The sequence below is a fragment of the Malaya genurostris genome, chromosome 2 (assembly GCF_030247185.1).
Source record: "Malaya genurostris strain Urasoe2022 chromosome 2, Malgen_1.1, whole genome shotgun sequence".
NCBI lineage: Eukaryota > Metazoa > Arthropoda > Insecta > Diptera > Culicidae > Malaya > Malaya genurostris.
This window is the reverse complement of record NC_080571.1, coordinates 198,643,400-198,670,401: the sequence shown is the minus strand read 5'-3', so window position 1 is coordinate 198,670,401 and position 27,002 is coordinate 198,643,400. Positions and strand designations below refer to the sequence as shown.

The window sequence follows — 27,002 nt, the reverse complement described above, 5'->3', positions numbered from 1 at the left end:
TAGGATGGGTTTTTTTTCTGTTGAACTAACCAACTCGCATCGGAATGAAAAAAAAACTGCGGCACTGCGCTTCTACAAGCTTCAATCAGTGCGCTGACACGTGTCAAAATTGTGACAATAGCGCACTGACACTGCACTTTTCGGGCACGTGTTCTCCGGCCTTCGGAGTCCAATCGCTCTGATGTTGATTTTATCCATATCTTGGATCGAATAAAGCGGAGCTCTTGGGCAACTGGTGAGCTTTGTGTTGTTCATTCAAATTCAGTATCCGGCAGCAAAAAGATTGTAGCCACCGCAGTATGCACGTGAGTTTTTTCGTTCTAAACGGACGTCAGTTGAAGGTTAGGAGAGCGGGAAAAACCAAAACTAAAATCGTTTGATGTTTTCGGGCATTTAACTTGGCGGTTTTTTTCGTCTTTTTGATATTGCATAATTTTGCGAGTTCAAAAGCAGTCGATCTGAGCAGGCATTGAAATGAACTTGTTGATACACTGATGTTAGTGCTCAACCAATTCCAACTGTAAACGCGAGTGGCTTACAAAAGTATTGGGTGAAATCATGGAACAGTCCTGTAGTCATATGAAAGTAAAATAAACGAATAACTCGAATGAAACGATTCAGTGCACGAAACCGTTCTTGCTACAAATTTTAAAAGAATGATGAGAATTTCATACGTTTAATTACACGAAAAGCAGAAAAGAGGCTTTTCCTTACTTAGTTTTGAATTTGAAAAATACTAAGCAGCATCAAACCGTCCAACAGTATTGCAATAATAATAATATTATAAAAACACTAGTTCTAGTATCCCGGTTCTATAAATAAGTAAAAGGTTAAAAGTAACTCCTGATCTCAGGAATCCGATGTTGAATTGATTGTTGCATGCCTTTTTATTAGGCGTTCATAAATCGAGTAATAAATCTATTTCAAATACAGGGTATAGCGTGATGGGATAGTCGATGCCTATCACGCAGCCCACCTGGGTTCGATTCCCAACCCCGCACATAGGGTCAGAAAAATTTTCTGGTCCGAAGAGGCGAATGACCTTAAAGTGTTAAAACCTCTATAATTGAAACAAAAAAAAATACAGTTCAAGTGAGAATTCGTTCGTTTTTTCTATCAAAAATAAAATATTCAAAACTTAACATTAAAAGAGTCAGGAAGATTTCTGTTTTCCACTGCTGCGCCACTGCTGAAAATGTGATAAATTCACAAACGGCAAAGTGCCTACAACCCTCTAAACAGGATTCTACTTGAGGCCATAATCCGATGTTATTATCTTATGAGAATATTCTATATTTGACTGTTTCTTATGCTGCTCTTTTATGTTGAGCTTCTAAGTTGCACTACTACTCTGAGAAGTAGCAGAGCCTTAAGATAGATTGAATGATGCTGTCACGGTCCCAGTGCTTGTAGGCATCCTTACTCAATGGAGAAGGATGAATACCAGTGGTGCCATGGGTGATGTCTGACAAAAAGAGAGAATAATATACAGAAGAGGAACAATAAAATGGATATGTTCCTTATTCTGAATATGACAAATATGAATATGAAGAGAAGTGAGAGAGTGTTAATCAAATCGCATCTTTTCAGCTGTAATTTTAACATATGATGTCCTCTTTATGGCATGGAAAACATCGTCCAAAACCTGCACACCTAGTATATTGGTTGCATGTTAAAATTAGCTCCCTCTTAGATTGCTTTCTAGAATGCTTCGTACTTTCTCAGACATTCGTTACTTTTAACTTAGCTCCATACTAATGTTTCCCTCACTCACCGATCATAAGTGAATTAGTGAATTTGTATCAAATCGCGCTACACAAAAAAAACAAACTGAATATTTTCTGTTAAAAAAGCATTTTTGCGGAAAAATAAATAGTTTTACGACAACCTCCCATATCCATTGCCTTTCGCGTGGTAAATTAAAGGTTCCTATTTTGCGGGATTACTAATAAAAGGTACGAAAATCTTTATTTCGCAATAATTTCTGCAAGAGAAAATCCATATAAGAATGTGTTCGTTGTAAATCAAATGTTGTTGATTTGTATACTAAATTTGGCCGCACTGCGTGTGATAATTATTTCTCACATGAGATTGGTGCTAACGGGCGACGGTGAGATAACAATTATGGCCCTTCTGGCAACTAGGTTTATGATCACGATCGATCATATAGCGCTCCCGCTCGCTCCGATCAGTCAGTAGAAATTAAACTAGTGAAGCGAGCAGATCGCACTGTGAATAGTCCCGCAGAAAAGCAATAAAGTCAAGTTTAAGTTGTTCAAAGTTGTTCAAGTGTAATTCGTATGTGCTGTAATAAACCAACTTACCTGTTTAACCTGGAAGAGACTTTATTACTTACCTGTGCTGCAGTGATCCGAAGTACTTACCTGTGTGAAGTTCTCTGTTGACCTGAAAGGTAAAATTACTTGCCCGATTGTGTGAATCCACTACTGGTACATCTTACCAAGCGATTTTCTGCTGCTGGCTGCTGCTTTTCGGTGCACCGTGAGCATACCTGTGGAACGGCGAATAGGGTAATGTACCTATTGCTGCTTGTGCCGTTCGGAGAAATTCTGGTGGCAAAAGAAGATAATCACAACGTAGGGTAAGCGACATCATAATTTGGTGCCGTGACCAGGATTTTTCGTTACTCGGACCGTTTGTTCTTGACGTCGCCATTTTGGACGCTGGTTTGAAAGCGATACTCCAAGTTTTTGGATCCCGATTGCTGATAATTCATTATACAAGGCTCAATTTATTGGGCATCAGGTAAAGAGCTGTCCAATGCACTCCGCGGGTATCACAGGTCCCCTTTAGATGCTTTCTTTTTTCTTTGCATGCTTTAACAATACGAATTGTTCCTGATTCGGCCATTGCTACTATTCATTGCGGAGCTTGGCTTGCTTCGAAGCGCCATTTTGCTGTTGAACAATTGGACCATTGTTACCCGTGGCGTCCCAAGCTGCGGCGTGAATCACTCCAGTTACACGTGGCCTGTTTTCTATTGTTGCTGTGGTGTACCTGTTTGTTGGCCATTCCAGTTACCATCGGACGATTTTGGGAGCTATTTCTGCCTTTATGGTTTTGTGCTCATTCCTGCTTGAGTGTTGCGCGTGATTCGGCAGTTTCGGAGGATTTTGGCTCGGTTGGTGTTGCGGCAGGTTCCAGTTGGCTGTATATAATACAAGCCTTTTGTTACTTTTTTGTGGGTCTACTTGTGGTCTTTGATCGACAGGTCGGACATCTTTTCGGACACGTGCAGTATTCAACGTTCTGCTTCATACAATGGCGGAGGAGCATTCCAGAAACCAGCTGCTTCACCGACGAGAAACTCTTCTGGCTGCTCTGGGTCGGGCAGAGGATTTTGATGCAGCATACGATGCACATCGTGATCAGGGTCAGGTATCCTTGAGGCTGGAATACCTGAACGGAGTATGGAGCAACCTCGAGTCGGTACAGGCACAGCTTGAGGACATCGAGATTACCGATGAAGGTAGGACAGAGCATGCAGCTGTTCGAGCTGAATTTGAACCACGTCTCTTTACAATAAAAGCAAGTCTAATGTCAAAACTTTCTCCTATTCCTACTGATCGTAGCCCTGTACCCCCTCACGTTTCTTCCACTCTCTCTGGTATCAAGTTGCCAACGATTTCTTTGCCCGAATTCGATGGAGATTATATGCAATGGCTTGCATTCCACGATACATTCTTGGCGCTTATCCATTCTAATCCGGATGTCCCGGATATTCAGAAATTTCATTATCTGCGGGCGGCTATCAAGGGCGAAGCTGCTCAATTGATTGAATCCATTGGAATTAGTTCTGCCAACTACCTGCTAGCTTGGCAAACATTGGAAAATCGATATTCGAATGATTACCTTTTACGGAAACGTCATCTTCAGGCACTCTTCGACATCCCACGCATGAAGAAGGAGTCCGCTGCCTCGTTACACGGGCTGGTTGATGAGTTCGAGCGGCATACAAAGATTTTGCATCAACTGGGAGAGCCTACCGATACTTGGAGCAGCATTCTGGAGCATCTACTGTGTATGCGCTTACACGACGACACGTTGAAGGCGTGGGAGGATCATGCGTCGACCGTAGCGAACCCGGACTACGCCTGCATCATTGATTTCCTGCAACGAAGAACTCGGGTGCTGGAATCAATCTCCGTCAACCACCACTCAACAGAATCAGCTTCAAGTTCTGGCAGTTCATCTCATACACTGAAAAGGAACCATTTCCATTCACAGTTTCGCCTTACTTCGTGTGCCTCTACTGCTGGTTCTGGGGAAAAGTGCATTGCTTGTAGCCAATCGCATTCCTTAGTGAAATGCCAGAAATTTATTCGTTTATCAACAAATGAACGTCAACAGTTTGTCATTTCGAAACGCTTATGCCACAACTGCTTGAAAATTGGTCATTTTGTTCGCAATTGTCCCTCCAAATTCAGCTGTCGTAAGTGCAACAGTCGTCATCACACGCTTCTGCATTTCGGTCAGCCAGACAGTTCTCCAAGAAGCAATAGGGAAGGAATTTCGTCTAGCGCAAGTGCTACCGCCTCTGGTACGCCATCTAGTGGGCCTTCTACGAGTGAATTGTCTACACAGTTAACTGTTGCCGCTACTGAAGATACACCAGTGATCGAAGTCAGTTCTACTCTTCAGTATCCCCGAGAAGATGTCTTTCTGCTTACCGTCGTCGTTAAGGTCGTTGACGCTTTCGGTGTTGAACATCTAGCTCGTGCGCTTTTGGATAGTGCGTCTCAGCCGAATCTCATCACGAATCGTATGACACAAATTCTGCGTTTACGGAGACAGCATGTGAACATCACCGTTCAGGGAGCTGGTAAGCTGTCCAAACCAGTACGTGAATCGGTTTTCGCTCAAATATTTTCAAGAAAGGGAGACTTCTCGTGTGGTGTGAATTTCCTAGTGATGGAAAATGTTACGGCCAATCTCCCTTCGCAAAATATCTCGACCGAGGGATGGAAGATTCCGAAGGAACTGTTTTTAGCAGACCCCGCTTTCAACAAAAGTCAACCGATCGATATGGTTCTGGGTGCTCGACACTTCTATTCATTCTTTCCCAGCGCTGCACGCATTCAGCTTGACAGTAACCTTCCGCTTTTGGTTGACAGTGTCTTTGGCTGGATCATTGCGGGTTCTGCTAACTCGTATTCCAACGATCAGATTACTACTTCATCCACTTCGTGCGATGCAGCCGTTGTTTCAATGATTTCACTGGAAGATTGTCTGGAAAAGTTTTGGAAGACCGAAGAACTGGCAAACAACGATAGTTATTCAGTAGAAGAACGGCATTGCGAGTCATTGTATCAGTCTACCGTATCTAGGAACCCCGAAGGCCGGTATGTAGTTCGCTACCCCCGGAAACCCGATTTCGATGCAATGTTAGGCGAATCCCGAAGCAACGCTCAACGACGTTTCGAGTACCTGGAAAAGCGTTTGGAACGAAATCCGCATCTAAGAGACGATTATCATCAGTTTATGCGAGAGTATCTCGCCCTCGGCCACATGCGACTGGTCGAAAAGGACGACGAACGAAACTCTCAAGTCTACTATCTACCTCACCATCCCGTAATTAAGGAAGCAAGTTCTACGACTAAGCTCCGAGTCGTGTTTGACGGATCTGCGAAGACTTCTACCGGCTTCTCTCTCAACGAAGCTCTTTGCGTCGGCCCTGTGGTGCAGGAAGATTTGCTGAACATCATCTTGCGGTTTCGAACTTTTCCTATCGCTCTCGTCGGAGATATTGCTAAAATGTACAGACAGGTACTGGTACATTCGGACGACACTCCGCTGCAGCGTATTTTGTGGCGATTCTCAAAACAGTGTCCAGTACAGACTTACGAACTCCTGACTGTTACCTACGGCTTAGGACCATCCTCGTTCCTAGCAACCCGGACTCTTCACCAGTTGGCAGATGATGAAGGTGACCAACATTCTGTTGGAAGTCAGGCATTAAGAAAAGGTTTCTACGTTGACGATTTCATCGGTGGAGCTGAAACTGTTGAAGAAGCTATTCTTCTACGATCAGAATTGAATGATTTATTGCAAAAGGGAGGATTCGAACTTCGGAAATGGACATCTAACCGGCTAGAAGTCCTGAAAGGTCTCAACGATGACCAGATTGGCAGGCAATCCACATTGCACTTTAGTCCCCACGAAACCATCAAAGCGCTTGGAATAAGTTGGGAGCCTGAAGCAGATTGCCTTCGCTTTGATTCGCAGATTCGAACAAATCCTGTTCCACCAACTAAAAGGTCTATTCTTTCAGACATCGCCAAGTTGTTTGATCCTCTCGGACTCATCGCACCCGTCATTGTAAGGGCAAAGATCTTAATGCAAGAGCTATGGTTGCTGTCCTGTGGTTGGGATGATCCAGTTCCTGAACCAATAAAATCAAAATGGGAAAATTACCACCGAGAATTGACAAAAATAAGCAAACATCGGATCGACAGATATGCACTACTTCCCGGTTCCGATATTCAATTGCATACTTTCGCAGATGCTTCCCAAGCAGCATACGGAGCATGCACGTACGCTCGCTGTGTGAACAGCCAAGGAATAGTTCGAATTCAGCTTCTGGCATCGAAATCCCGAGTAGCCCCGTTGAAACGAATTACCATCGCCCGTTTGGAACTGTGCGCAGCCGTACTTGCGGCTCATTTACACGCCCGGATTAAAAATGCTATTGACGTTAATGTTCGTACTTCTTATTTCTGGTCAGATTCGGCAGTAACTCTGCAGTGGCTGCAATCACCCCCGAACGTTTGGCCCACTTTCGTTGCCAATCGGGTCTCGGAAATACAACAGTTCACGCACGGTTGCCAGTGGAAACATGTTTCCGGAATTGAAAATCCTGCCGATTTGGTTTCCCGTGGTATGTCGGTCGACGATTTCCTCAAAAGTGCTTTATGGAAATGCGGTCCAAGTTGGTTGCCTTCGCCACCGCAAGATTGGCCAATTTCGATTCCACTTGGCGTGACCGCGGACGACCTGGAGTTAAAAACTACTGTAGCCGTAACTCAAACAACTTCAACTATTCACCCATGGTTTTTACGCTGGTCTTCCTACAGTCGGCTTCTTCACGTCATCGGATACTGCTTGCGATTCATCGCCAACACTCGCTCGAAGTCACGAACTCAGCCTTCACAATCATCTTCGTCCTTAGGCCAATCACTAACTGTTGGAGAACTTGCCAAATCCAAAACAGTCCTCACTCGACTCGCTCAGCATGATGGATATGCTGCTGAAATCAAACAGCTGGAAAAGGGAAATTCTGTATCGAAACAATCGAACATTCGCCAAATGAACCCATTCATTGACCAAGAGAGAGTGTTGAGGGTGAGAGGTCGCTTAAATTTAGCCCAATTGCCTTACCAAGCAAAACATCCGTCCCTAATTCCTAACAATCATCCTTTCACTCGCCTAATTGCTGAACATTTTCATCGTAAATTACTTCACGGCGGCGGGCGGCTGCTGATCAGTGCAATTCGCGAAGAATTCTGGCCCCCAAACGGCCGTAGACTGGTTCACAACATCGTAAGAAATTGCTTTCGTTGCAATCGCGTCAATCCGATACCTGCCCAACAGCAAATTGGTCAATTACCTGTACAGCGCGTCATTCCAAGCCGACCATTCAGCATCACAGGCGTCGATTATGCCGGCCCGCTGTATCTGCGTCCGATACACAAACGTGCTTCACCTGCAAAAACTTACTTGTGCCTTTTCGTATGTTTTTCCACCAAAGCAGTACACCTTGAGTTAGTCAGCGATCTTTCTACTCAAGCCTTTTTATGCTCTCTTCGACGCTTCATAGCGCGTCGTGGTTGTCCTGCTCACATACACTCAGACAACGGTAAAAATTTTGAGGGAGCGAAAAACGAACTGATCGAATTATTCGCCAGATTTAAAAACCGATCAGAACAAGCCGAAATAATCTCTGCCTGTGCTGAGCAAGGTATCACCTGGCATCTAAAACCACCCAAAGCCCCTCACTTTGGTGGTTTGTGGGAGGCAGCAATCAAGGTAGCAAAAAGGCATCTCTATCGTCAGCTCGGATCGTCCCGCCTCACCTTCGAAGATATGTGCACAGTGCTCGCACAAACTGAAGCAATCATGAACAGCCGACCTTTGCTTCCACTCACCGAAGACCCCAACGATTTGGCTGCATTAACTCCAGCGCATTTTCTCATCGGTTCGTCACTGCATGCCCTGCCCGACCCAGATCTACAAAGTATACCAGCAAACAGACTTGATCACTACCAGCAGCTGCAAGTGCATGTGCAGCGCTTTTGGACACACTGGAAAAAGGAGTACTTACAGGAGCTACAAAAAGACACGCGTGGCTGGCAGCGCAATGACAACATAATTACGGGTAAATTAGTCATCGTAGTAGACGAACTTCAACCTCCGATTCGATGGCCTCTTGCTCGCATCGAATCAATCTTGCCCGGTAGAGATCAGTTAACTCGCGTAGTACAACTTCGCACTGCTCGCGGAATCATCACTCGTCCCATCGCAAAAATCTGCATGTTACCTGATTCTACGACAGTCCCAGCAAGCGAAAAATCACCAGTAAACAACAACGATGCATCAACTATCCAAAGGAGTTCGGATACAACTTTAGTTTAAGTAAAATACTAATTTAACACTTGAAATGTAAAGATAAATTTATTTGTACACTAGCTATAAGTCTATGTTACGTGTTTAGATTTTCTATGTTGAACATAATTGTTCAAGGCGGCGGGTATGTTGATTTGTATACTAAATTTGGCCACACTGCGTGTGATAATTATTTCTCACATGAGATTGGTGCTAACGGGCGACGGTGAGATAACAATTATGGCCCTTCTGGCAACTAGGTTTATGATCACGATCGATCATATAGCGCTCCCGCTCGCTCCGATCAGTCAGTAGAAATTAAACTAGTGAAGCGAGCAGATCGCACTGTGAATAGTCCCGCAGAAAAGCAATAAAGTCAAGTTTAAGTTGTTCAAAGTTGTTCAAGTGTAATTCGTATGTGCTGTAATAAACCAACTTACCTGTTTAACCTGGAAGAGACTTTATTACTTACCTGTGCTGCAGTGATCCGAAGTACTTACCTGTGTGAAGTTCTCTGTTGACCTGAAAGGTAAAATTACTTGCCCGATTGTGTGAATCCACTACTGGTACATCTTACCAAGCGATTTTCTGCTGCTGGCTGCTGCTTTTCGGTGCACCGTGAGCATACCTGTGGAACGGCGAATAGGGTAATGTACCTATTGCTGCTTGTGCCGTTCGGAGAAATTCTGGTGGCAAAAGAAGATAATCACAACGTAGGGTAAGCGACATCAAATGTGTTAGTAGAAGTAAGCTGAAACTGAAATAATTTTTCTCGAGTAGTTTTTAGAAAAACGGAAGAGTTTCAGAATAAAATTTTCGCTTTTTTTATTTTAATTTTAAGCAGAACGAACTGATTTGTTTCTTTTTCTACAATATGGAAGATTTATTGATTAAAATCAGGAAAAAAGTGAAAGAATTTGTATTTACGCACACATTTTTGACATTACTCATTCGCTTGCAAAAATTCTTGCTTCTTAACACTTCTTTTTCAAGCCGTTGAATAGTTTTATCTGCCGAAACATGTTCTCAAAGATGAGCCTTCGTCAAAGCAAAAAAAATCTCCAACTGTTAGTTGCATTATTTATGTACCACTGTACACTTTCACAAAGTCACTATAACACATGGATAAATAAGTCCCGAGACTAACAATGGAAACAACATTTTTTTAGCAAATTTTTTTTTATTCATCAACATAATCACCTTTTAGTGATACAATGGTTCCAACGTTTTTCCAATTTTTCAATACTATGTTTACAAAAAAAATTATCTTTCGCTTCAAAATAAGCTTCAGATTCAGCGATGACCTCCTCATTTGAGCCAAAACTTTTTCCCTGGAGCATTTTTTTAAGATCAGCAAAGAGCCAATTGTCACTGGGGGCTAAATCTGGCGAGTATGGGGGATGGGGAAGCAGATCAAAGCCCAATTCGTTCAATTTCGCCATTGTTTTCATCGACTTGTGGCAGAGTGCATTGCAGCAATCGCGGCACCCACTTAGAAAAAACCTTTTTCATGCTCAATTTTTCATGACGGATAGTAAATACACTTCCATATGATATCTGTGTCATCTCAGCAATCTCACGGAGCTTCACTTTACGATCTTTCAGTATAATTTTTGTCACTTCACTCACATTTTCCGATGTAACGGCTTCCACAGGTCTACCCGAGCGTTCCGCGTCATGGTACGACCACGTTTAAACTCGGCAAACCACCGACAAATCGTTGCTTTTGATGGACAAGAGTCCGGATAACATTTTTCAATCCATTGTTTCGATTGCACGGTGTTTTTACCCATTCAAAAATAATGTTTTATCAAAACTCGAAACTCGGTTTTTTCCATTTTTTAAACAAACTACAAAACGACTTTATTCCAACCTCGATAACTCAGCTGTTTCTGGTCGGATCGACTTGAAATTTTGACCCGTTTCAAGCAAAGGTTAATACCAGAGCCTGGGTTCTAATATTGTAGATGCCTATGAGGAAACTAGTTTCATAACTTTTAGTTCCGATGAATATTAACTTAAAGAACATTGCTTTTAGTGTTTCTCGGATATATACACAGTGTAAACTGTCAAGAAACAAATTGATCGTTTTGAAAATGGGCTCAAATGCAAAACTTCTGCTATAAAATGTTTAAAGTATGTTTGAAATGTGATCAAATTTGGTCTTGGAATGCGAACATTATGTTAAAAATGATTTCTATAAACCTACTTTTTAAAAATAAACCGTAAACACTGCCTATATGACTTTGCTTCGCGTCTTGTAGCACACCGTGAGGCAAGGTCTTCTTTCTCGTACAATACTAACGAGAGCGAACCCTTCATTTCATTACATTGTCATGGATTGCTTAGTTCATGTGTTAACTGAGACTGAGAGCACAGACAGTTTACTTGGCAAGGGGAATTGGTCTGCTCAGTAGCATATACTCTCACGCATCCAGTTTCTCTCTAATATAGGTCTCTCATTCAGCTATGTCAAGCAAAGTGTTCACAGCAGATATTTTTTGTTGCTTCGTTCGTTTGAGGATTCACAATACAAGCCCTGGTTAATACTCTAGAAAGACGTGGTTACTGGTTTACTACGAGCGCCATCTCTGCTTTAGTCTCGGGACTTGTTGATCCATGTGTTACTTTAATGAAGCAACTTTAAAACAAACGTATAAAACCGATACACTGAAGAAGGATGTAAATAACATTCCGAAATACGCGTATCTGTATTGTTACGTTTGCTATGCTTCATTAAAGTATAGTGACTTTGTGAAAGTGTTATAACGTGACAGTGAAATAGTGGAATTAAATGGTACATAAATAGTGCAACTATTGAATATATTCCGCTAACAGCTCCAGGTGAAAAATTGTTCTTCAACTGGTTGAAGTTGAGGGCAATATGATAGGCTTACGAAATTTTGAAACAAAAGTAACATATTTGACGCAAAATCAGACTTGAAGTCTACTATCCTCATGACTCCGAATCGTGTGTAGACGTCATTTTTGTGAACATTTTTAATGTATATTTCATTGTTCATCAAAGCAGCTGTGATGCAGGGCTTAGAAATCTTATCGCAGCAAACAATTCCTTGCCAGGCAGTAATTTTTCGACTTGAATCGATGTTTTGAACTGGTTCAATATTTGTTCTCCTCGAATCGTATATTATTGTGGTCCGGCAAGGCTTTGTTTTGGAATATATCGTAGGTTTCGTGTGCAGTAGCGCCAATAGAGTCTGTTTTCAAATCATTCTAAACAAACATTAGAAATATGATAAGCCTATTAAAAATTAACAAATTGCATTTTAGATCAATTTTTACCAATATACATTCAGCGAGAATTAGCAGACAAAATCACACCATAATATCCGACTACTTGAAAAAGGTCTGTTGAGGACCGAAACGTCGGGTGATGTCAGAGACATAACTGAATGACGTGAGTACGAATAAAACTGACATGCTTTTCCACACTTCGGAAAATTTGTCTTTAGTTTGAGCGAATTTTATTTATTATAAAAATGGTAATCAAACATAATAGAAATAAGTTTGTGTCGAATTTTACCAATAATATCTAATAATTGCATTTTTTTTTCATGATACTGTAAGTAAAATTACCATATTACCATGACCGACGTATAACATATAAAAAAAATCAAATGAAACCAAATATTTTCAATTGAAAACGTAAATATTTGTAATTTTGAATTTTAAGGGACAACTTTTGAGAAATGACAGAACATATTTAGTTGATGGTTTGTATCTGAAACATATAGCAGTAAATGTCATAAATTAAACATAAGTGGATACTATAAAACAAAATGTCTTACAATTTGCTCGGTTTCGGCTGCTTGAATTTGGAAACCCGAAATTCATAAGAATATAAAAAAACAGAATTTAACAAGGTTGATAATAACTGAGCGGATTTCGTGTATTGTTATGAATAACCAAAAGCAGAGATGGCGCTCGTAGTAAACCAGTAATCACGTCTTTCTAGAGTACTAACCTTTGCTTGAAACGGGTCAAAATTTTAAGTCGATACGACCAGAAACAGCTGAGTTATCGAGGTTGGAGTAAAGTCGTTTTGTAGTTTGTTTAAAAAATGGAAAAAACTGAGTTTCGTGTTTTGATAAAAAATTGTTTTTTAATGAAACTGAAGCTTATTTTGAAGCGAAAGATAATTTTTTTTATAAACATAATATTGAAAAATTGGAATATCTCATACTACTGAAAAAGTTATCATAAATTGCATAAAGAAATTATGTTGCTGCCTTAAATACAACAAGTGGGGACGGGTATAGCATGATGGGATAGTCGATGCCTTTCACGCAGCCCGCCTGGGTTCGATTCCCAACCCCGCACATAGGGTCAAATAGATTTTCTGGTCCAAAGAGGCGAATGACCTAAGATGTTAAAGCCTCTATAATTGAAAGAAAAAAAATACAACAAGAGATATTCATCGTTATGCTTCACTCATTCTTGTGTGGGGGAAATTTGAAAAAGGCACCGAACACGTTCAGTATGCGTTTATTCCGTTTTCGCGTCATCCTCAAAAGCGTTAACTCAACCGAGCCATTTCGCCGAAAGGGTTATTTCGCCGAGTGACATCTCGCCGAATCCTAAAATCGTCTTAAAATCTTAATTGGAATCGATTGAAAATGAAGACAAATGAAAGATGTTAACGTTAACGCCCGTTTTGTTGTCCTACAAATGTACTTGAATACAGATTGATTCATGAACCTCAGAACGGAGTTCCCAAGAAAACTTGCTGACTATTAGCTACTAAGCATCAAAGCAATTGCATAGGTGTATATACAAGGCAAAAGTATGTGGTATTTTCCGTTTATTAAGTGAAAATGAAAAAAAATATCTCTCTACCGCTCGTTCGGATCTAACTAAAGCAATGAAACATAGATTTGAGTAGACCGGACAAACGAGGCGGTTACAGGCTTGTATGCAAAAGGCCGCCACTTCCGACGGCGGGTCGGCGGCCGACTCAGCTGGCATCGCCTCGGCGGCTTTATGCCACCGAGCCATCTTGGCTTCGGTTATGTGGCTGCGCCACATCAGTTATACAAGAGACATGACCTTTTCGGCGAAATGACTCTTTCGGCGAAATGACTCATTCGAAGAAATGACCCTTTCGGCGAAACGACTTTCGGTGAAATGACCTATTCGGCGAAATGGCATTCGACGAAACGACTTTCAGCGAAATGACCCGCTCCCTTCCGGATCATTCTTCGCACGGCTTTCTCATTGGTTCCTGCTTTTTTTTTGCTATATTTGTTAGTAACAGTCCGCGCTCTGTGCATCATTTGTGCAATATAGTTCAATGTTGTTCTGCTAAAATCTTACGCACTTTGAAAGAAATTGATGAAAACGAATAAACGGCTTCGCAAGAAGCAGAAGACAGATTGCAAAATAGCTGGTTTTCAATAGCGTCCGTACTTTCTGGAACAGTTTTTATCTGAATCAGGCCTTCATTGTCTTACATACACCCAGAAGAAAAAACGATTGTTTGTTTTCCTATCATGAATTTTGCCCTTGGTCCATCTTTATCATTATCTGCATACAATTTGCGAAGGTGAAGAGATTGGTTTAGTTGAATTTAATGCAAATTTGAATGTCAGAAGCCGTGAAGTGTCAACTTTAGACTTTAGACGTTACATTTTCAAACAAGGGTTTAGGCTGTGCCTTGTAAGCGATCGAATTGTATAATCTATTGACGGATTTTGAAAGGAAGAACGTTCTTCACCTCTCGTAACAAATGGTAATCGGATGGTGCCAAATCTGGACTATGATACGGGTGAAACAACAATTTCCCATCCAAGCAATGTTTTGAAACCCACGCTCAAATCGTATTGCTGAATCTCGGTGTAAAAACAAGTACATCGTCAATCGTTTCGAATAAAATTAATAATTTTTGAGAATTACGGCAATGCCAGATTTTGTTATAGTTAAGTATTACCAAAGTTGTCAACCTAAAATTTATTATTTGCTCGGCAAAAACTTCCAGAACAACAAATCATGACCTGCCGAGTTTACCGGAATTGAGCGCAAAACGGTTTTATTTACTTTATTATTGTATGAAATAATGAACTCAAATACTAGGGTTGGGAAGGAAAGCGTTTCAGTTATTCTCTGTTCAATTCATTTGTTTACAGTACTTTTCAACGTCTCTATCTGAAAATAAGCATATATCTAAAGGTATATCAGTTCGTTTACGTGTGTTGATCAAAGCAGGTGTGCCGATACAGTTTGGGAAATAGAAATAAATGAACAATACAGTGCAGTGAACAATAAGAAGCGTTCGAGATGAACAAACCTTAACACCAACGATCAAAAGTAGTGGCATGTAGACATAGCAAAGCAAATTCTTGGCAATATACCTTTTGTAGAATTTGACCTTTCTGCCTTCTACAGACTTCACAACCGATTCATGGCTAGTACTACAATCCTACTGACACTAAGAATCCTTCTAGGTCGGGGCTCGAACATAAGGTTTACATTAAAAAAAATGGAAAACATTGGCAATTTTTCATGGGTCTACCTTAACCCGTTCTGACGAAACTACCCATGCAGCATCAACCATAGTAACCCATGAGTCAGCAGACAAATTTGACAGCTCTATCAGTCGAACTCTAACCGTGATGGCAAAAACAGTGAAGCAAATCCGTTCAGAAGAGTGCGCGTTCAAAGAACGGCACTCCGCCGCGTCGAAAACGGACATCGTGCCGCACTTGGTGGACACAGGAAGCCTGTTCCGGCATCTACAACATTTTGGCACTATTAGACAATAATCAGAGCCTCGAAATAAAGCCTGGCTCCGGACGACCGACGTGCCTGAGCGAGAAAATATGCCTCACCGTTTTCAACTCCGACTCCAAGAAAACCCCCGTTTTTCAGTGACTAGTCCTAAAAACCAGAACATATAACAACATAGTACGCGCTCTACGGCTAACAACGACAAATATGATCCAGCTTATTACGATGTTTCTACCAACAACCACGACAACGTATACAGACGAATTAAAAGACAAAACCGCGACTTGCGAACCACAAGCCTCGCTATTCCAGTTCCACAAGAAATGGTGATGTGATGCGACGAAAAATCGCCAAGTGAAATTGAAGTTTCCCGTCGCATTTCAAAAAAACCCAACACATCGTTTGAATAATACAGAACCGTTTCATAGCGCTACAATCTAATTATATTTCTAGTTCAGGGCCCAAACACATGATAACTATCTTTTCGAACCTGCACTTCCGCTTCTGATCTCTCAACCCAATCCACTATAATTTAAATAGTTTGTTGCATGGTTGCAGTATGTGGCCGATCGTAACCGTGATGAAAAATTACGAAACTCGCTCTAGCAATAACGGCTTCAAACAAATTTACTTGCTCCATGATTTTTATTTAAGACAACGGAATAATGTGCATTATTTACGAAATAGCTCTTGCAGAAGACTAGCTTTCAGGTGTAAATTTATTGACATTGAAGGGCTTGAAATGTAAAACAATTTCTTCGTTTCTCAATACAATGGCAACAAGGACAAGGATTCATTCTATATTCGCAATTGAATGAAATCAGCTTAAGAACTCCGTTCCGATTTTCCTCAGCTCAAACGAGTGACATGAATTGAAACTTCAAGGTATGCACTGTCAGATCTTTTCCCTTCGAACATAAACAATCACCCAGAATTGCTATTGCTATTGGAATGAAAAAGTAGAATGGAAATAAGCTGCTAGCAAATTCGCCTCCATCGCGGGCTTAATTCAATTTTTCCCATTCTCTGCTCTCTGCGTCCAGCCTTCGTTTCTAGCCCATTAGTCGTAAAATGCTGTTTTACATTCGATTAGCATAAGATACGCTCGATTTTCCTACCTTTTGTACCTGTGCGCGTTGATTTGATTTTTCTTTCTTATATTCAATTTGCTATGCTCAAGTCCCATTGTGTTTTCCTTGAGCCTGATCTCTCCTGAGCTAGTCTGTTCCAGCATCCAGGAGATGAAATTGATAAGAGTCTAGGTCAAAGAGCATTGCTAAAAGAATACCATTCTATCTACGTTCACCATCCCTGATATTCCTTCCTTCCTTCAAAACGATAATAGCCACCCTAACAAAATGGGAAAGTCCGATACTCAGCCCACCTTCCACCACAGGCCCAGTGTGTTAATTGTAATTGATTTTATTTTACGAGAACACTGAAACAATTGCACTATAGCACTCATAAAACAACGTTGACGATTATTACTGCCAACGTTCGTCGTGCTTTGCAAAATTGCTTGACTGACGATAGTATTCTGGTGTGAAGCCAGAGCTGCCAGATTAAATCAAATTATACCGTATCACAACATCGCAATGCGAGTTGCTTTGTATTGATATTTTGTGGGATTATCCATAAAGAGATTGAAGAAAAAACGAATCTCTCGCCACACTGCCATCTTTGAATTGTTCTCCAGTAGAAGCCTTGTCCGGCTGAGCAAAAAAGAACACGGAATAGCAATGGCCTCACGGTATCACCTGTTTCTCGACAAAGTGGCCATTAACGTTTAATGTCCCTTTTATCCTTCGCCCACTCCGTCCAAACTGGAGCGAGGTTGTAAGGACCAACGATTTGTGTTCGATAATAACTTACCTTAAGAGTATGAGGCAAAGAGCAGTCCATTTGGTAGATCTGAATTAGTTACAATTTAATGAATCTTTGCGAGATCAACGATTCGGATTACCAACTAGAATTAAGTGTCGATGATGAATACAAAATCATTTCACTCCGGTGATGAACAGTTGGAACAGTCGCGTACTAGCTCTGTTTTTCCGTAACATCAACAAAATCGCATTAATCCACTTGAAACCATTTACAACACAGACTAGATTAGTAAATCAAACGTAAATTAAAGACCGAATAACCCGAAGATGGGAACCCACAGTTAAATCTAGGTAGCCATAAAAGCGCACCAAATCCGATTCTCAGCATTAGGAAAACATATACGAAGAAAATAAAATAAATTTACGGAAAAGGGAAACAAGCTGCTCTACACGAAAAATGCAAAGCCTAAGAACAGCGAACCTGCTCGGAGACGGTAGTAACGGCGACGACGAGAACACAAGTAAAAAAACACCGAAAGATGGGCCTCACACAAGAGAACCCCTAGCTCCCCGAAAATCCAAGACAACAAACAAAGCCTTTTTATTATTTTTCCGCCCAACCATAACAAATCACTTTTTAAAAGTGTTTCTTAATCCTCCTCTAATGTCGTCGCAATTTACATCTTTTATGGCAGCTCGGGTGCTGCCTGTACGGGAACGTGTTGCTTGTCTCTCGGTTCTCTTTTTAGGGTAATCCTCCCTTCACCCAACGCATCTTCAGACCAGCAGAAAATCTTGACTTTTCAATCTGTTCCACCGAATGGAGCTGGAATCCATGGTGCCATGAGCCATATCTAGAAGAAAATACGTTTGTCCACAGTGCGCTGCCTACACACATCACATGTGGCAGACAAGCAGAACACGCCCTTTGTCCCGTACGACATTTGATCTCACACGCCACACGCACTGACACACGGTGGCTGCCATCTGCCCGGCTCCGGAGAGGAGACAATCCGGAAAAGAAAGCAAAAGGTCTCCCCACTTTTGGGTTCGATTGGTTCCATTTTCAACTGCAACCCACGGGCGGGTGCCCGATAGCTGGACGGCTTCTTCCGTCAAGGTTTCGTTACAGTGCCGATCGGTGGTGTTTGAACTAACCTCCGTGTGTGTGTGTTTTGTTAAGTTTGAAATGAGCAGTAATATTCATTCGGTAATTTTACATGATGATACCTGAATAGGCTGTGCGTGTCATTTTTTCGTCTCATTTGTCAAAAAGTGAAAATTAAGTTTTCTATCGTTGTCGTTTAAACTGGCGAACATTTTTTTCATGTCTGGCGCAAAGAAAAATAAAATAACTGTTATCAAACGTAATAAGAAGAAAGCGCTTTTAATCGCTGTTGTGCTTTTTCCTCACGGAGGTTTTTTGCACACTTTCGAAACAATGATACACAACTTTGCTTTTTTGCTGAGATGCGCAAGAATGCGATTCTGATTCTGACGATCCCTTGGTTCTACATCTTCGTGATGGTCCTCGAAGACTTACAAAAGAGGAAGTGGTGACAAAGCACCGAAGCAAAAATCTCCTGGATTCGGATAGTTAAATTCAAAGAAGGAATTCTCACCTCTTTCCGGGACATCAAAAATCTCCCGTACCTTAATTGAATTCAGAGAAGAAATTCACGGGACCTCAAAACCTTCCATCCGTACCTTAAAATCCGTCAGATAACCAACTAGATAATGAAGATATAAATTTTGCTACAGTAGTGGATTGAATTTTTAAAATTTTTAATAGTTCTAATCGTCTTAGAAGCATTTTGATTGCTTGTATGTCTACAGTAAAAACGTATCTGAAGTAGTTGACTGCAAGTTGGACCCTCCTTTCAGCGATCGTATCCTTTGATGGTTAATTTATCGAAGTCCAAACCTCTAAACCTCCACGATTCTAACGTATTTCGCTTGGATTACAAAAACTCCTACGCAGGAGGACCTTTGGGAAAAGGTCATTCTTTCTCTCGAATTAACTTCCCCAGATGATGACCTATTATCTAGTAGTACCTATTATCTTTCTCTAAACAGGACCAGCCTAGAGGTTGTGTGGAATCCGGCGGAAAAAAAACTTAACCAAAAATTGATCCACTGGGTTCCTGCGTCCATGTCATAAAAGCGACAATTGCAATTTCCTTCAGTTATCAGTTTTTTCAACGTTTCACATCTGTTTACTAAATTATTTTTTCATTCAAAGAAGAGTTTTTTTATGTTTTCTTATCATTTCACAACAATATGATCTCTTATCTATTTCCATATAGCTTTTGAGTTTTGTTTTTGACTTTCTCATATAGAAAGGTTATTCAATCACTGTGAAAATCGACTTTTGAACCGAGGCCCGGAGGGCCGAGTGTCATATACCATTCGACTCAGTTCGTCGAGTACGCGAAACGTCTGTGTGTGAGTAAGTGCGTATGTGTGTATGTAACGTTTTTTTGCACTAGCTTTTCTCGGAGATGGCTGAACCGATTTTCACAAACTTAGATTCAAATTAAAGGTCTTTCGGTCCCATACAAAATTCCTGAATATTATTTGGATCCGACTTCCGGTTGCGGAATTATGGGGTAAAATGTGCAAAAAAATGTGAAAATAAGTGCACAACCTTTTCTCAGATATGGCTGAACCGATTTTCACAAACTTAGGTTCAAATGAAAGGACTTGAGGTTTCATAAAAAAATCCTGAATATTATTTGGATCTGACTTCCGGTTCGGGAGTTATGGGATAAAATGTGCAAAATAAAGAAAATATGTGTTCCAACTTTTCTCGTGGACTGATTTTCACAAACTTAGGTTCAAATGAAAGGACTTTTGGCCCCATACAAAATACCGGAATTTCATTTGGATCCGACTTCCGGTTCCGAAATTATGGGGTAAAATGTGCAAAAAATTGTGAAAATAAGTGCACTAACTTTTCTCAGAGATGACTGAACCGAATTTCACAAACTTAGATTCAAATGAAAGGTCTTGTAGTCCCATACAAAATTCCTGAATATTATCTGGATCCGACCTCCGCTTCCGGAGTTATGGGGTAAAATGTGCAAAAAAAAAATGAAAATAAGTGTTTCAACTTTTTTCGTAGAAATAGGAAATATAGGGGAAAGTGTGTTAAAAATTGTATACCATCACTGAAAAGGGCGAAAAACCATAAAAAGTTTTCTACATCGACCTCAAAATTTCTCCAATTGATAGTTTTTATCCGAAGACTGCAAAACAACTCTATTTCGGTTATTGTTTTAATAATCGAAGAAAATTATTTTGAAGAATACCACAGCATATAGGATAGTATGATTGATATGAGAATGGCATCATCACACCACTAGGTGGATTAAAACAGGTTGTTCTTCTTTCGTGTTATTGCTTGTCTTTAAAAATTGGACATATAATGATAGAAATCAACTATCGCGAAGATCCGTTAATATTAAATAGTTTGGTATATTAAGTAAATAGTAGAAAGATGCTTGTTTGTTTAATCACCTATAACTGTTTGATCACCTAAGTCCGATAGATTTATAGTAAATAAATAAAGTATTTTCTCTCGGTTGTCGGCTGCTCAGATCATAACCAATATAACCAATGATTCATTTTTTCGCGGTAAATAATACAGTGAAAATAGTAAAGAATCAAGACGCGTGTGAAGTCTGTTGATCTTTTTTTTTGGTGATTTAAATGATTGATTTGATATAACATATCGAATAATTAATACACGCATATTAACAGTTAAATAGAGCTTTCGGATAATTTCAATATGTCGCTACAATAAATAAACTATTTTGTCTAAATTTCATTCACTCGTTTATATTGTAGCAGACAATTTCATTTAGAAAACCTGTTTTAATCCACCTAGTGATGTAATGATACTTTCTTTGGGTATAAACTAACATAACCTTTTCAGATTGTAAACAGTTAGAATTTTTCCTTATTTTGCAACGTCACACTAAATGATTAAACACACTTTACCCTATAGTTCTGGAACCGAATGAAATTAAACAGACTATAGTAACTTTTATTTGAACCTATTTGAGGAAATCGATCAAATCATCTCTGAGAAAATTGAGTGAGTCTAGTTTTCAACTTTTTGACCACTACCTCTGGTACTTCTGGAACCAGTATAGCCAAAGTCGGTTCGTTTAGTAAGTAACTAATATGGCCTACAAATTGAATCAATTTGAAACCAAATCTAAAAGAATTTTACCCTTCGTCGCTCTAAATGACGGTGTGAAATTCAATAGCAACCTGTAGGACTACGAGATTTTTTATTTTATGAGTGACATTATTTGACATATACTCACACACATACACACACAGCCACATACATTTGTCAGCTCGATGAACTGTGTCGAATTATATAGAACACAATTTTTCAAGTGATTGTGTAAATATTAAGGCAATAAGTGCATTTCTATTGAAAAGCATTGTTATCATGATATAGTAATAACACTAACAAGTAGGTACATATTGAATAAAAGATTAGAGATTTACATATTTTTCACCTGAAAAATATGAATTTTAATGTGGCAACCCTGCACTCTATACGAAATTGAACAAAGCACGCTGCGAACGAAGCAAAGCCGCACGTACCGTCGCGTAGTAGTTTTGCATCGTCATTTTGAATGACGATTCGAATGTTATGACACACATCGCCCTATAATTTCGGAACCGAAAATCGGACCAGGATGAAATATTTAAAGAAATAGAGAGCTTTAAGCGTTGGACTAACATCCCTTCCCATTCCTTAATCAAATCGGGTCTGGTCGGCGCTAGTATTGATCAATGAATTCTAAGGATACCAGAGGATATATATTAAAGATTGGTTTGCCAGTCCCAGGTCTGATCATCTAGGAAATCTTTGCACAATTTCAGCTATTCCCGATCAGTAAAGGAATAGCAACTAGGGGCGGTCTCGCAAGCTCAAGGTATTGACTTTTTTTTTGCACGTCATGTAATAACGAAAGGCCTTTGCATTGCTTCTTTCTACATACTCCCAAGAGTCTCAGTTGGGCATCGGTGAATTAGCAATATTATGGAACTCTTGACCGCACCGACGATAGTTTTAAAAGACGGCTCAGGATGGGGTTATCTCCACGTTGATTACAGATCAGAAATCTGCGATAATTTTATTATTTTTTTTTTTGTTCATAAATACGTTTATTTCTTGAGGCGTTTTGCATTTATTAAAACATATTCTCTTATTACTTAAATATCATCTTAGGTAACTCGTCTTTAATTATGAAATCTACTCGGAAATATTATTTGAACCAAACGATTAGCTTCTATAAATTATAAAATAAGCTGTTATTTTCAGACATTTTGTTAATAATTTCATAAACTGTTTCGAGTTTGTTTGTATCATTACATTATTTTTATTCTAATTTAGCTATTGGTTGAACTCATGGACGCAGCTGGGATCAGAACTAAGTCTTGAAAGGGGCCTTTATTAAATTGAAACTCCAGTTTTCTTTATGAAATGATAAATAAGTTTCATGTATGAAAGGTCACGACAAGCAAGAATGTCTCGAACTGGGATATTGGATAGTCTACCTTGGGTACGCAAAGAATTTATTAGTTGAGATCTGACATCACGATACTCCACGCATGTCCAAACGACATGATCAATATCTCGATAACCTTCGCCACAAGCACAATGATTAGTCTCGGAGAGCCCAATTCGAAGGAGATGTGCATCTAACGTGTAGTGATTGGACATGAGTCTGGACATCACACGAATGAAATCCCTACTCACATCCAGTCCCCTGAACCATGCCTTTGTCGATATTTTCGGAATAATTGAGTGCATCCACCGACCCAGATCATCTTCATCCCAAGAAGCTTGCCAGCTGGCAAGTGTTCTTTGGCGAGACGAGCTATAGAATTCGTTGAAAGCAATTGGTCTCTCATAAATTTCACCCTCAATAGCACCACGTTTGGCTAAAATATCGGCTCTTTCATTGCCAGGAATGGAGCAATGAGCCGGGACCCAGACGATAATTTTATTATTATCATTTTCAATTTCAATCACCAGTGATTTAGGATTATCGGAGACAATTAGCAGTCCGCATGACCTCACTGAAAATTTTTGATTGGAAAAGCTATACTTTAGCTTTATATCTGACAAACTAGATACAACAAAAGTACTAGAAAAGAGTATACGTTTCTGACAGGTTCATTTTATTTACCACCCTCGCAATCAACTTGATGATAACTCTTCAAGTATGTAAGGGGACATGCAACGCCTCTAATTTTATCTCAAGGTAGTGGGGATCGCCATTCTTTTCGATGTATTGCCCAAAATCACATTTCCATGCAACTCACTAATTCGTCAGCCATGAATAGCTCTCGTAAATTTTTTTTGACAAAAACAATAGATTTTGCGTAAAACTCTAGAAAATACAGTAAATTGTGAATAAAAAATAAAATCAAATAATTATCAGATACAAGGATATTTTTTTAATATTATCATTCAATTCTGTTATAAGTATATCACGTCACTATACAAATTCACTATGTATCTCACAACACTATAAATCATGAATAATGAACGTCACACCACATATACGTATATACCACATATAGAGTATTTAACTTATACCACATATAAAGTATTTAACTTATACTCTTCTTCATTGTATCAGGTTTTTTTTATAACACACTGAAGAAGAATATAAGTTGTATTCGAAATACGTATATGTGGTATGACGTTCATTATACATGATTTATAGTGTTGTGAGATACATAGTGAATTTGTATAGTGACGTGATATACTTATAACAGAATTAAATGGTAATATTAAACAATTATCCTTGTAAAATCATTCTGTTCAAACACTCAAACGAAAAGTTAATGAATTATCAGATGCTTTATTTTCAAAATCTCAACGGTTTTTTTATTTCCCCCCTTTTTAAGGTTCAATAAAAACTAAAAAAAGCATGACAGCATCAAACATTTTTAGCACAAAACATTTGAGAAACCGATACATTTGATAATGATTTTGATTTTGTGTATTCTTTATTTTTGGTGGAGACATTTTTCTTATTTTTTAAATCAAGAAAATTTACCAAAATTGTCGTGACGGGCTCTAAACAGAAATGAATAATGAAAAACCAATAATGAAAAGGAAAGAAAGAGACCACTCTAATCATTGTTTGAATGCATTTATAATCGCTACGTATTGTCATTGTTCTTTCTGACGTTTCGTATTACTGTAAATCGAAATCCGATGAGTTGAAAATTTAAAACTCTGTATTTATTTTTCGATGTAAAAATTTCATAAAAAATATAGTACATTCCAATGGAAAAACGCAGTACAAATTGAAATACGATAAATCTGAGGGTAAAAAGTAGTACGCAGTATTTGGGTCGAAAATACAGTACGTATACGGGTTATAAAGGGTTAACAGGCTCTACTTAAGCGAAAACTATTCAAAACTAAGAAGAGCGCAAATGGTATCAATGATTTCGAGAGAAGAATGGAGAATCGTCACCACGGGCGTATCTGAGCACGGAAACTAATGTCTGGTATACCACAGAAAGTTTTTTTAATTTTACCGAAAGAAAGACTAACATCTTAATTAATTGTTTCTAAGGTAATGTACTGTATTATTATGAAGTAAACAACTGATTTTGTTGAATTATGCGTAAATTTGATTTGCTGCTCTTATTTTGAAGTCCAAAAAATAACGTTTTTAGGTTTTAGATCAACTCTTTACTGATCTGATAATGTTTAAAATATGCCTCGTTAAATTCTAAAATGAAAAGTCAGAGTGCGGCAAAGGAACGCGGTTACCAGGGTCGGCTCGTAGACAGAAACAACTCCGACCAATGCGCAGAACTCGAACTTGAATGAAGAAAACACTGGATATTCGATTCCTGCAAAAAAGGTATGGCCCGACTCTGTTCCAGAACAAATGGTCAGCTGCGTCGTGAAATCTTACATGTTCGAAACATCCTTTTCAATGGTGGAGATTTTACTTGCGCTCTTGTCATGTAACATTAATGCTCCAGGGCTATGAAAAGAAAAGTGTTTGTTGAGTCTATTCAACATGTTTCATCGTCCCACTTGATTGAAAAAAAAACGCTTTGTAGTCATAAACATATAGTAACACACAATTGTTTCTGAGTACCAAAAAGACTGTATACACACGGAACGACCGAAATCAGCATTTTCGCGAAAAATTTAGTTGATTTGCTGATTTTAGTTAGTTATTTTTTGAGACAACTAAAAAAATCTTACTTTTGCTAATTTAGATTTTTTATTCTCATTCCCTTAATAATAATAAAATATTTGTTGAAATGACTATTTTTTTTAGTTGAATTCACAAATTAAACGTGCTGTCATTTCATGGCTAAGGCACATTTCATTTCCATTCAACTAATTTTTTAGTTCAATTAAAGAAATATAATGTTGTTTTCAACCAATATAAATGGTTGAATTGGCTTCTGCAATCTGCAGCTATATGGCGCCCTGTCACCGAAACGGTAACACCGTAATGACTACTAGCCACTAGATGGCACACTACTGCCGAAAAAATTTCAGACGCGGTTGTCTTTTCTATATTGGCAGGTATAAATACGATGTTGTATTGGAGAAAAAGACATAAACGAAACGTAAACATCGTTTTGAATTTTTTTCTTCTTAATCACTGTTTTCTTCATTCTCACTGAAAACTTTGAGCACTCGGAAAACAAAAACCGAATACAAATAGTACACCGGACGGCGCAGCTCGGAAGGTTTGAAGATACAAAAAAACTTCATCACAATTAGAGTGAAACATTCGAAATTCACTTCACTGTTCCGCGTAAAAACATTATTACGCACAATCGCTTCAAGTGCGCACAAATTCTGAATAAATACGATTTCCACTAACAGTTTACGACATTTTTACATATCGGTTTAGAAATTTAAATAAAGATATATCGAACACATGCGAAAAACATCAAAACAATTTTCAAGCAGTTTCAATAAGACTGTCCTTTTTAGCTTTTTAATGGATTGTTTTGCTTTGACACTTCTCATGAGTTTTTGGCTAATAAACTTGTTAATAATATTAATATAATAATATTGTTAATTTTCCCGGGTTGACGGTTCAACGCATAGGACGCTGGTCTTACAAGCCAGTTGTCGTATGTTCGAGCCCCGACCTGGAAGGATTCTTTGTGTCAGTAGGATCCATAGTACTAGCCATGCAATGATTCTGTACACTAAGAATCGGCTGCGAAGTCTGTTGAAACAGAAAGGCCAAATTCCACCAAAGGAATGTAATGCCAAGACTTTTTTTTAATACCCATTTCAGTTTTGGTTTCTTTGTGCTGTCCTTCAGTAATGATGGTGATAGATAAATAGAAACAAATTTTCTGATTTTAATAACAAAATTAGTTGTCAATGAGAATTTCGTGTTGGATTGAAATATTGCTGGTTTGTGTCCAGGATATTCACCAACTAAACACATTCTCTAAAAATAAGAGTTTTTTCAGCAAAGTAAATTCTCAATTTTAACTAATTTTATAGTTATTTTGGAAATTTTGTTGTTAAAATCAACTAATTCAAAAACAGTAATACGAATTAGGCGCAGAGCTAATTTCGGTCGTTCCGTGCAGCATCTTTTTTCATGACTTTTGCCTCGGACCGATTTTAGCATGGTTCATTTTTGGCAACATAATCGTTCAAATATGACATGTAAACAATAATGTTAATATGACCAGATGGCAGCATTTTCACGGTGAATTACTTATTCCATAATTACACCTATATACCATTCGAAACAGTTCGTCGAG

At 39.2% G+C, this 27,002-nt stretch overlaps 2 protein-coding genes across 4 annotated transcripts in view; one reads left to right on the top strand and one right to left on the bottom strand.

The window, feature by feature from the left end:
* Positions 1-27,002, bottom strand: part of LOC131426972 (discoidin domain-containing receptor tyrosine kinase B) — a 702,887-nt gene that overhangs the window by 586,895 nt on the left and 88,990 nt on the right. The window lies entirely within an intron of this gene.
* LOC131429086 (uncharacterized) lies at positions 3,283-8,652 on the top strand. The gene has a single exon (XM_058593136.1). The coding sequence runs from the start codon at positions 3,283-3,285 to the stop codon at positions 8,650-8,652; it is 5,370 nt and encodes a 1,789-aa protein (XP_058449119.1).

What these genes read in the sequence shown, in the direction of transcription:
- LOC131429086 (XM_058593136.1), top strand. Translation starts at nt 3,283, where the DNA reads ATGGCGGAGGAGCATTCCAGAAACCAGCTGCTTCACCGACGAGAAACT.